Source organism: Nerophis ophidion, linkage group LG05 (genome assembly GCF_033978795.1).
Source record: "Nerophis ophidion isolate RoL-2023_Sa linkage group LG05, RoL_Noph_v1.0, whole genome shotgun sequence".
Classification (NCBI taxonomy): domain Eukaryota; kingdom Metazoa; phylum Chordata; class Actinopteri; order Syngnathiformes; family Syngnathidae; genus Nerophis; species Nerophis ophidion.
The window spans coordinates 35288219-35300786 of NC_084615.1; the positions used below are offsets into that span (position 1 = coordinate 35288219).

General features: G+C 37.9%; 1 protein-coding gene across 5 annotated transcripts in view; it reads right to left on the reverse strand.

The window, feature by feature from the left end:
- Window positions 1-12568, reverse strand: part of LOC133552993 (cAMP-specific 3',5'-cyclic phosphodiesterase 7B-like) — a 135822-nt gene that overhangs the window by 51486 nt on the left and 71768 nt on the right. For 4 of the 5 annotated variants that reach the window (XM_061900693.1, XM_061900694.1, XM_061900695.1 and 1 more), the window contains 2 exons: window positions 7540-7617; window positions 3263-4489 (listed from right to left, as the gene is read on the reverse strand). In XM_061900693.1, the coding sequence (XP_061756677.1) occupies window positions 4344-4489; window positions 7540-7617 (224 nt within the window). In that variant the 3' untranslated portion in view covers window positions 3263-4343. Of the gene's footprint in view, window positions 1-3262; window positions 4490-7539; window positions 7618-12568 lie in introns of those variants that run through there. The other variant, XM_061900697.1, reaches the window with a different exon arrangement.

Here is a 12568-nt window from a genome sequence, read left to right on the forward strand (position 1 = left end):
GTTCATCAAACACTTATTTGGAACATCCCACAGGTGAACAGGCTAATTGGGAACAGGTGGGTGCCATGATTGGGTATAAAAGTAGCTTCTATTACATGCTCAGTCATTCACGGACAGGGATGGGGCGAGGGTCACCACTTTGTGAACAAATGCGTGAGCAAATTGTCCAACAGTTTGAGAACAACATTCTCAACGAGCAATTGCAAGGAATTTAGGGATTTCACCGTAACGGTCCATAATATCGTCAAAAGGTCCAGAAAATCTGGAGAAATCACTGCATGTAAGCGATTATATTACAGACCTTGGATACCTCAGGCGGTACTGCATCAAAAAGCGACATCAGCATGTAAAGGAAATATCCCCACATGGGGTTAGGAACACCTCAGAAAAACCACTGTCAGTAACTACAGTTTGTCGCTCCATCTGTAAGTGCAAGTTAAAACTCTACTATGCAAAGCGAAACCCATTTATCAACAACACCCAGAAAGGTCGCCGGCTTCCCTGGGCTCATCTAAGATGGACTGATGCAAAGTGGAAAAGTGTTTTGTGGACTGAGGAGTCAACATTTCAAATTGTTTTTGGAAAGTTCAAAAGCCAGCATTTGTGATGGTATGGGGGTGTATTAGTGCCCAAGGCATGGGTCATTTGCACATATGTGAAGGCACCATTAATGCTGAAAGGTACAGGTTTTGGAGCAACATATGTTGCCATCCAAGCAAGGTCTTTCTCATGGACGCCTCTGCTTATTTCAGCAAGACATTGCCAAGCCACATTCTGCATTTGTTACAACAGTGTGGCTTCATAGTAAAAGACTGGTCTGCCTTAAATCCAGACTCTTTTCCAATTGAAAATGTGTGGTGCAAAATACCACAACGGAAACCCCCGGACTGTTGAACAACTTAAGCTGTACATCAAGCAAAAATGGGAAAAAATTCCACCTGGAAAGCTTCAAAAATTGGTTAAGACAGCTGCTTGCCACCTCTGTAGCAGCTATTCCTTCTGGTCCATGGACTACACATCAAAATTGATGGAGATTAGGAATTTAAGACCTGTTTCCCAATAAAGCCCAACCTTAGATCACAGTCAACCCCATAAGAAAATAAAATACTCTCTAGCACAGAGCTGGGCAAATTAAGCCCGTTAAGCTAATCAATCCGGCCCGCCGGACATTCCCAAATAATTTTTTTTAGATCTTTAAGATGTAAAGTTTAGTTGCCATTATGAAGTGCAGTCATGTTTTCTAAAGACCGTAAGTCTTCAACTATACTAAGTCTTTCAATGCTTGGAATCTGCACTTGTGGATGATATACCAGTTACTATGGTCATTTAATTAGTTACTATGGTCTTCTAATTAGTTACTATGGTCATCTAATTAGTTACTATGGTCATCTAATTAGTTAGTATGGTCATCTAATTAGTTACTATGGTCTTCTAATTAGTTACTATGGTCTTCTAATTAGTTACTACGGTCATCTAATTAGTTACTATGGTCATCTAATTAGTTACTATGGTCTTCTAATTAGTTACTATGGTCATCTAATTAGTTACTATGGTCTTCTAATTAGTTACTATGGTCATCTAATTAGTTACTGTGGTCATCTAATTAGTTACTATGGTCATCTAAAGTCACAGCAGCTCAGACGAGGCACCAAGCAGGGGCAGGAAGCGTTTCCACATACGCGGTAGGAGATTTTCACAACAAAGTTCTACAGTTTAGTGATATATCAGATATATCAGATTGTAAGTGGGTTTATTGTGTACTCTTTGTGTTGATATTTCACTGTTTGTTGCATTTTTGTTGCGTTTCACTTGATTGTAAAATTTGTCCATCGAAAGGGGGTGTGACGTTTGTATTTTGTCAATATTTAGTGTTTTATCCTTCATAGAAAATTTCAAAATTCCATTACGTTTTTTTAAGGCAATCTGTCAGAACGTTTTTGGCAGTCAATCAGAGATTATTGTGAAGTTTTTTATTAGTGTTCATAAAAATAGATATACCGGCCCCCAGACACATATTTTTCTCTAAATGTGGCCCCTGAGTCAAAATGATTGCCCAGGCCTGCTCCAGCATAAGTTTATAATAGGAGATTAACTTTGATTTCCAACCATAGGGAGGAAGAAAGTGAGTGTGAAGGACAGTGCTGAGAAATAGAAACAGATGATTGAATCCATCCATCCATCCATCCATTTTCTACCGCTTATTCCCTTTCGGGGTCGCGGGAGGTGCTGGCGCCTATCTCAGCTACAATCGGGCGGAAGGCAGGACAAGTCGCCACCTTATTGCAGGGCCAACACAGATAGACAGACAACACTCACACTCACATTCACACACTAGGGCCAATTTAGTGTTGCCAATCAACCTATCCCCAGGTGCATGTCTTTGGAAGTGGGAGGAAGCCGGAGAACCCGGAGGGAACCCACGCATTCACGGGGAGAACATGCAAACTCCACACAGAAAGATCCCGAGCCTGGATTTGAACCCAGGACTGCAGGAACTTCGTATTGTGAGGCAGACGCACTAACCCCTCTTCCACCGTGAAGCCCCCGATGATTGAATCAATACTATAAAAGTCCAATCTTCAGGGTAAATACTAGGGGTGTAACGGTACGTGTATTGGTATTGAACCGTTTCAGTACGGGGGTTTCAGTCCGGTTCGGAGGTATATCAAACGAGTTTGTAAGCTAAAGTCTCAAAAAGCTGCTCTACTTTCTGCCTCTGTCTGAGCACCCAGCATTGTCCCGCCCACACAACCATCTGATTGGTTACATACAAAGCCAATCAGCAGTGCTTATTCAGAACCCATGTTGTCAATGCTGCAGTGTCGAGCAGATATGTGTTTAGCAGCGGACATCGTACTCTCCCCAGATTATAAAAAACACTTCCCAGTCACAACTACTACTAGCATCACTATGAGCCCGTTGACCTTCTAAAAACCTAAACTGCAGCTCAGCTCGCTCGCAGTTCTGGCTTGAGGTGAAGGCTAATTAGCTTTTAGCGTAACGTTAGCTCATATTTCACATGAACTAACATGAAGTCCATGGTGTTCAGGGATGACTAGTCTCTCATTGCTATTGTACTATTTTTTGAGCTATAGTTACATTTATCATTAGTAATGTAGCAGCCTAGTTTTGAATGGCAGGGTCCCTGCTATCACATGTTGACAAAAATATAACATTTACATAATAAAAGTCAACTACAGGCTTCCCAAATGCTGTAATAAATAAAGCATGATGAGTTGACTTGAAACTGTTTAATGTTGCACTTTTTAAATGTAGAAGAAAGGTTTTGTCATTTTATTTAATCAAAGCAACAACTTGAGGCAGTGTAATGTGGATTAACATGGGCAGAATTATTATAGTGTTCCCAATGTTAAAAAGATAAAGTCATTGTTTACAAATTTGGTAAATAAATAACCCAAAAATGTATATTTGTTGTTTTCTTACTGTACCGAAAATGAACCGAACCGTGACCTCTAAACCGAGGTACGTACCGAACCGAAATTTTTGTGTACTGTTACACCCCTAGTAAATACTGTACATTATTATTACATTAATTCATAAACTCCTGTAGTTGTAAGTTGCACATTAAATTGTAACGCTTTATACGATATTTCTTATCTAAATTTTCTTTTTCTTTTTAAAAGGCATGTAACATGTCAAAATGTGCTGTTTTGGGGTGGCCAAGTATTTCAGTTCATTTTTAACGGGCGACAATATTTTACAATTCAAGTTTTCCAAGGTACAAACTGCATCGCGGAACCAATTGAACTCATATCAGGAGGTAGCACTGATTAACTCGCAAAAAATGTAAAAAAATAAGCGATTTATATAAAATGAAGTCACCATTTATGTCTTTATATTTTATGTCAACCTATGATAGTTTTTTCCGATACAAAAATCTTATGAATCGTTAATCATGTAATTAAAAATTAAAGAAAAAACACAAAGGCTGGTCCTACCTTATTTAAGTTTTGTCACATACTATACCCAAATAATTGTGCAAAAGTGGATTGTTATCTAAGTTCCAGTGTGTCAGCGAATAGTGTAAAATAAGTTTAAACGCGTCAGTAAAAAAAAAAAAAAACGCGTGTCTTTTGGATGCTTGACAAATAACACAGATAACTCCTTGCTGATAGCAAAAATTCCACGTTTGACATGGGATGACTTTTCACATAGTTTGGATGACACGTTACGGAACTTATTGTTTGTGTGACCAGTCTTATTTTTGAAACACCATTTTATATTACATTTTTCCCACATGCAAACAACGTAGTTGTTATTTTTCTACCTTTTCAAAAGTTGTATTGCTTTTATATTCAACTGTAATATTTAAAATTTCACAATCAAGGCACTCTTTTTTTTCCCCTTGTTTTACCCACTTTACTTTTCTTTTTCCAGAAAGGGCTTTCTTCTGGCTTCCGATTGGCTAAAATTGCTTCACAGCTTGGGGTTATAGCGCCACCTGTGGCTCTGGCATGGTCTTGGAAGTCTGAAAAGAGATGCACAAATTGAGAAAAATGCATGTATTCATACCCGTGCCTTGAATTCAAGACTAACAACAAAATTCAGCTCCTTTAAAACTGCTGTAAATAGATCATATTCATATATGTTGTTACTTAAAACTACATCTGCCTGAAATAGACACCACTATTAATAGAAACAGTCAAATGGGGGAAAAGTAGCATCATCTGCTAGACAAAAAATATAAAATACACAATTTAAGACAAGTATTATTTTTGGTATAATCCACTGTACTTTTGTAAGACAAGCAGACATGTGTTTTTCTTTTTTTTTTGTTGCATTCTAACTCGTAAAAAAATACAAGCAAAAGCCATCTAACAATTGAGGTCATGGCAATTCGCTCTATTACACCCATAAAGTATTCTCATAAAAAACCTCCATCAGGCACATGCATAATATCACGTAATATTTATGTATTTTGCTCATTTGTGGTCATTTCACAGACGCATCACAACATTCGCCATTTGCTCCGACAACAACTACTACTAATGATTGCATACTTCACGAGAGACAACAATGATTACTTTGGGAAACATTAGGATCCAGAACCTTGTATTTTTGAGCCTGAATATACAGAGGATGAGCTGTGTGAATGTTGTCTATCTGTGTGGGCCCTGCGATGAGTTGGCGACTTGTCCAGGGTGTACGCCGCCTTCCGCCCGAATGCTCCAGCATCCCCCGTGACCCCAAAAAAGGGACAAGCGGTAGAAAATGGATGGATGGATGGAGCTTTGATTGACTGTTGATTGAAACTTTTATTAGTAGATTGCACAGTACAGTACACCTACTCAGTGGCCTAGTGGTTAGAGTGTCCGCCCTGAGATCGGTAGGTCGTGAGTTCAATCCCCGGCCGAGTCATACCAAAGACTATAAAAATGGGACCCATTACCTCCCTGCTTAGCACTCAGCATCAAGGGTTGGAATTGGGGGTTAAATCAATAAATGATTCCCGGGCGCAACACCACAGCTGCCCACTACTCCCCTCACTTCCCAGGGGATGATCAAGGAGATGGGTTAAATGCAGAGGACAAATTTCACCACACCTACTGTGTGTGTGACAATCATTGGTACTTTAACTGTAACTTTAACATATTCTGTACAATTGACCACTAAATGGTAACACCTGAATACGTTTTTGAACTTGTTTAAGTCGGGTTCCACGCTAATCAGTTCATGGTATTCACGTTTTAGAAGCTGAGTGATGAGTAGATCCCGCAAGTAAGAGCTAAACAAGAAATACAAATTAGAAACATAACAATAACAGTCACTTACTGTACAATGTCTGCTCTCAGTGAGATGCCGACTGATGGGATGTTCATATTTCCTCCGTTTAAATGAAAAAGTCATCATAATCCTCACGCAGATTTTAAAAAAGCGAAACAACTAACTCTTCGCGTTTTTCTCGCCTTCTCCGGGTCTAAGTTGAACGGAAAAGTTGACCAACTTCTCGGTTTATAGCCACGCCCTTCTACTATGCAAGTGAGAGGCATGATTTAGGATTGAGAAATAACTTTGACCAACTCAGCGGCGATGCAGCAGCTCAGTATGTCAATAGCTACATAAGATAGTTAACGCTCCGTGAACACGACACCTCAAAAAGTAGTTCCTCTGCGTTAGAGCTTATAATAACAATATAACTAATACCGTAGTTTTCGGATTATAAATCGCTCCGGAGTATAAATCGCACCTGCGGAAAATGCATAATAAAGAAGGAAAAAAACATATATAAGTCGCATTGGAGTATAAGTCGCATTTTTGGGGGATATTTATTTGATAAAATCCAACACCAATAATAGACATTTGAAAGGCAATTTAAAATAAATAAAGAATAGTGAACAACAGGCTGAATAAGTGTACGTTATATGACGCATAAATAACCAACTGAGAAGGTGCCTGGTATGTTAACGTAACATATTATGGTAAGAGTCATTCAAATAACTATAACATATAGAACATGCTATACGTTTACCAAACAATCTGTCACTCCTAATCGCTAAATCCCATGAAATCTTCTTCCTCGGTGTCGCTTCTAAACAACTCTGCCAACTCCACATATACACCTAGTCTCTTATGTGAGTGAGCTAAATAATATTACTTGATATTTTACGGTAATGTGTTAATAATTTCACACATAAATCGCTCCAGAGTATAAGTCGCACCCCCGGCCAAACTATGAAAAAAAACTGCGATATATAATCCGAAAAATACGGTACTTGGGTAATATTCAGGTGAAAATAAGTACAATTTTCTTTTGTTGTCAGTTTTTGCGTGATTTTTGAGGGTTTTTTGGGCAAAATCCATGTCTACCATTAGCTGCATTGTTAGCCACCTGGTACTTGCTGTATATTACTCACCGAGATGCATCAGTGGCCTTGTGGTTATTAGCATGTCCGCCCCGAGATCGGTAGTTTGTGAGTTCAATCCCCGGCCGAGTCATACCAAAGACTATAAAAGTGGGACCCATTACCTCCCTGCTTGGTACTCAGCATCAAGGGTTGGAATTGAGGGTTAAATCACCAAAAATGTTTCCCGGGCGCGGCTACCGCTGCTGCTCACTGCTCCCCTCACCTCCCAGGGGGCGAACTAGGGGATGGGTCAAATGCAGAGGAAAAATTTCACCACGCCTAGTGTGTGTGTGACTATCAGTGGTACTTTAACTTAACTTTTAACTTTAATTAAAAAAAGAAAGACGTGTCTTGTTGTCACACAAAATTATTGCGAATGATAGGCAAAAAAAAACAAAAAAAAAAGTGAGGTTCTCCTTTAAGACACAGAGTAGCATTAAGATAAAGGTGGGATCAGGAACTGTTAACATAGGAATTACTTTAGTTCATGTCAACATAAATGTTGGATGGAAGAAAAAAAAATGGCCACCATAAACAAAGCTGGGTTGTAGTAATGCTTAGTGGTGCAAACAATCAGCAGTCACATCTCTGCATCATCGTTGACGATAAATAGACGCTGACATGCATGACATGCCAAAACTTAGTCCTTTGTTTACAGCAGCAACAATCTTACCAAGCCCGCATCGTGCCGGCGAGATGGTTCCGCTAATGATGGCGAGCCGGACCAGCAACAGGAGGCCTGCAAGTGGACCTGCAGAGAAAAGGGCACACACAAGAAGAGGATGGCGCCTCAACTCAAGAGTTAGCACATGCAATGGTAACACAAAATACGCTTTTACTTCATTCGACAATATTTATTTTACATACAGCAAGTTACGATTGCATTAGCTCCGCTTATTTTTGTCACTTACAACAAACTCAGGCTTACCACAGTCCAGTTGTATCAAATGTAGAAGGCTTACAAGTTAAAGCTTTAATTTCAATCAATCAATGTTTACAGTACATATATAGCTCTAAATCACGAGTGTCTCAAAGGGCTGCACAAGCCAAAACGACAATTTGAAACTCTGGTTTTATAGACATTTTTGGTATTCTTCTGAAAATGCACATTTTGTAGAGATGCGCGGTTTGCGGTTTCATCCGCGGAAAAACCGCGGGTCGGGCGGGTGAAATGACGAATAAATAGATTTTAAATAGATTCGGGCGGGTGGCGGTTGAACCATTCGGAAATATTTAATATACATAGAGGATCGGCAACCTTTACCACTCAAACAGCCATTTTGACCCGTGTCACAAAGTAACGACGACGATAGGAGCCGCAAACATTCTAGCGAATATCTGCTGGTGGTCACCTAGGTAACGAGAATAAGAGCGTCCTATGAATCCATTGCCTTTGACGCCTCCTACAAAACGTGCAAACTACTTGCCAGTCCAGCAACATCACATGCAAACTGCTTGCCAGTCCAGCAACATGTTGTATGCCGCTTCCGCAGACACACGCACACGACGGCAAGGCATACTGGGTGACACAGAGTACACTGAAGGTTGTGATATAAACAATTTTAATACTCTTACTAATATGCGCCACACTGTGAAGCCACACCAAACAAGAATGACAAACACATTTCTGGAGAACATCCACACAGTAACACAACATAAACGCAACACAACAAATACCCAGAATCCTTTGCATCCAGACTATTCCTGACTATATTATACACCCCGCTAGCACATCTGCCTGAAATAATCAGGAAGAGTCAGGTATGCAAAAGATTCTGGGTATTTGTTGTGTTGCATTTATGTTGTGTTACTGTGTGGATGTTCTCCCGAAATATGTTTGTCATCCTTGTTTGGTCTGGGTTCACAGTGTGGCGCATATTAGTAAGAGTGTTAAAATTGTTTATATCACAACCATCAGTGTAGTCTGTGTCACCCAGTATGCCTTGCAGTCGTGAACGTGTATTTGCAGAAGCTGCATACAACATGTTGCTGAATTGGCAAGCAGTTTGTAGATGTTGTAGAAGGCGTCAAAGGCAATGACCTCACAGCACGCCCTTTTTTTATCGTTTCCTGGATGAGTACCAGCAAATATTCGCGATAATGGTTGCGGCTCCCATTGTACTCTTTACTCTGTAAAATGGGTCAATTTAGATCTATGAGTGGTAAAGGCGGCCGACCCCTGATATATAACTACGGGCGGGTGGTGGGGCGGGCAGTTGCGGTTTGGATAAAATGTTGGTTCGGGTGGATGGCGGGTGGATGATGACTTTAGTGATGTGGTTGCAGATGATATAATTGCCTATCCGCGCATCTCTAACATTTTGTTTTGTTTTATTACAAAAAAAAAAAAAACAACATATTTTTTTATTCATTGTTTTATTAAATTCAAATACTATATAATTTTACTTCTGTGACAGAGTAATCGATATTTTATGATAATAAATAATGATATAAAGTATGTTTCTTGTTTTAGCGTCAAGCATTTTAAAGGCACATTGATTTAACGTGAACCCTTACTTAAAAAAATTTAAAAACTTATTTGATTGTTACCATTTAGTTTTAATTTGAAACTATCGTTTATAGATATTTATGTTTTTCTTCTGAAAATGCACATTTTTTTTAGTTTTTTTTATTTTAAAAAAGTTGATTATTTATTGTTTTATTCAATTCAAATTTTATAACAATTTACTTATGTGACAGAAAAATCGATATTTTATGATAATAAATAATGATATAAAATATGTTTCTTTTTTTTTAGCATCAAGCATTTTGAAGGCACATGCATGAGATTGATTATCCATGAATTGATTTAACGTCTCTCCGGCTTCCTCCCACCTCCAAAGACATGCACCTGGGGATAGGTTGATTGGCAACACTAAATTGGCTCTAGTGTGTGAATGTGAGTGTGAATGTTGTCTGTCTATCTGTGTTGGCCCTGCGATGAGATGGCGACTTGTCCAGGGTGTACCTCGCCTTCCGCCCGATTGCAGCTGAGATAAGCACCAGCGCCCCCCCGCGACCCCAAAGGGAATAAGCGGTAGGAAATGGATGGATGGATGGATGCTATAACGTGGAGCCCGACTTAAACACGTTGAAAACTTATTCGGGTGTCACCATTTAGCTTAAATTTGAAACGTAGATATTTATGGTTTTCTTCTGAAAATGCACATTTTGGTGCGTTTTATAAAAAACAAAAACGTTTTTTCATTATTATTTTTTTGACTAAATCAAAATACTATAACATTTTACTTCTGTGACAGAAAAATCTATATATTAATATAATAAATAATGATATAAAGTATGTTTCTTTTTTTAGCATCAAGCATTTTGAAGGCACATGCATGAGATAGATTGTCCATGAATTGATTTAACGAGGACCCCCGACTTAAACACTGTTACCATTTAGCTTTAATTTGAAAGTATGCGTTTATAGATATTTATGTTTTTCACCTGAAAATGCACATTTTGGTTTGTTTTATAAAAATAAAAATAAAGTTTTTTTTATCTTTTTTTATGAATCAAAATACTATAACATTTTACTTCTGTGACAGAAAAATCGATAATTTGTGATAATAAATAATGATATGAAGTATGTTTCTTTTTTTAGCGTCAAGCATTTTGAAGACAGATGCATGAGATTGATTATCCATGAATTGATTAGCGTGGATCCCGAATTAAACAAATTTAAAACTTTATTCGGGTGTTACCATTTAGTGGTCAATTGTACAGAATATGTACTGTACTGTGTGAACTCTACTGTTTCATACAATGTATTCTCTTCCTTTGCAATCTACTAATAAAAGTTTCAATCAATCAATGTGAAAATTGAAAACAAATGTTTACAATAAATTTAAAAAAAAACTAAATACAATAAAATATTTACAATTAATATGTCTGTCTATTTAAGCTTTAACCAAAGCACATCTCCTGAGTTGTAACAATTAAATAAAAAGAAAACACAATTGATGATCTGGAGTGAGATAGATAGCTCTATAAGAGATTTAAATTCTTTAAACCTTTTTAAAAAGCGTTTTAAGCTAAATGTATTGCGACGTTATGCTCAGTACATTTAGGACACCCATAATGGTTTAGGAATCCACATTAGTCGCATCATTTTGGTCTTGACCTCTGTATCTATGATGAGATTATCGCAGGTTTTCAAAATGCAACCTTTTACTTCAATTAGAATAATTGGATATTGAGACTGATCTGGTGGACGTAAAGATTTTTTTTTTTATTTATAAATGGAATTGTAAATGAGTATTTGGAATGTATTGTATTGTACTGTATTTTGTATATTTTATGATGATGTATATTATAACTGTGGGTCTTTGTCCATGAGCTGTGCGCTTCTAGGAATGACCTTTTTTGCAGAACGAACTCTGATATCAACAAAAGAAACAATAATGAAAAATACAGAACTATGTCTGTCTGTAAATAAATAAATACATCCAATTAAATGGTGAGCAGAGGATGACGTTGTGGCTTGTGCAGCCCTTTGAGACACTCGTGATTTAGGGCTGTATAAATAATTGACTTTGATTAATAAATATTTAAAAAAAAGAATACACAAGGTAAAAATTAAAATGAGGACAAAATTTAATTATTTTCCTGAGAAATCAAAGGAAGACATGCAGTAGCCAATGCGAAAAATGTTTTTTTTTTCCATGTCCCGCTCACAAAGATAGATTCTGGGTCATCTTTCAGATTTGTTTTTCCAATGGAGCCGTATGGCGAATACGTTTAAAAATGTATTTATTTTTGAAAAACGCAAGTTCAGCTTTTAGTCAGGTTCAAGAAGAAGATGATTATCAGCGATGACTTGTTTTTAAAGAGGGAGTGGTTCCTTGACATGTCATCTGGGGGGAGGGGCTCTGTTTGTAGTGTCAATGTTTACAGTGACACACTGGATGACTCCGCACAACACTGTGTGTGTGTGTGTGTGTGTGTGTGTGCGTGCGTGCGTGCGTGCCTGCGTGCGTGCGCGCGTATAGAATCATCAGCATGGACACAAAACAAATGTTACACTCGATCAGCAGATGGGAATGTTTTTATAAATGAGTTAAGTATATAAAAAAATAACTTTGTTCATCACCTTGTCGGCAACCCAAAATGTTAAAAGAGCCATATTGGACCAAAAAGACAAAAACAAATCTGTCTGGAGCCGCAAAAAATTAAAAGCCATATTACATTCGGCTAGTGTGTCATGAGATATAAATTGAATCAAGAGAAACTAAATGAGCTCAAATATAGCTACAAATGAGGCATAATGATGCAATATGTACATATAGTTAGCCTAAATAGCCTGTTAGCATCGATTAGCTTGCGGTCACGCAGGGACCAAATATGTCTGATAAGCACACTCCACACAAGTCAATAACATCAACAAAACTCACCTTTTTGTTTTCGTGCGTTAAAAGTTTGGTGGACAAAATGAGACAGAAAAAGAATTCGCATAAAACATGTCTTAGAAAGTCGGAGAAAGTTATTCATATAAACAAACTACGGTGAGTTCAAGGACTGCCTAAATTAGTAGGACAAAACGGCGCTAGCCAAATACTTTAATAGAAACAGTGTCCTTGATAACAATTAGGGAGGTCTGTGTCATGTTTGTCCTCCAGCAAAAACCATATTAAAACAGACGAAAAAAATTTTTTCGCCTCATTTATTTCCATTTTTCATACATTTTTGAAAAAGCTCCA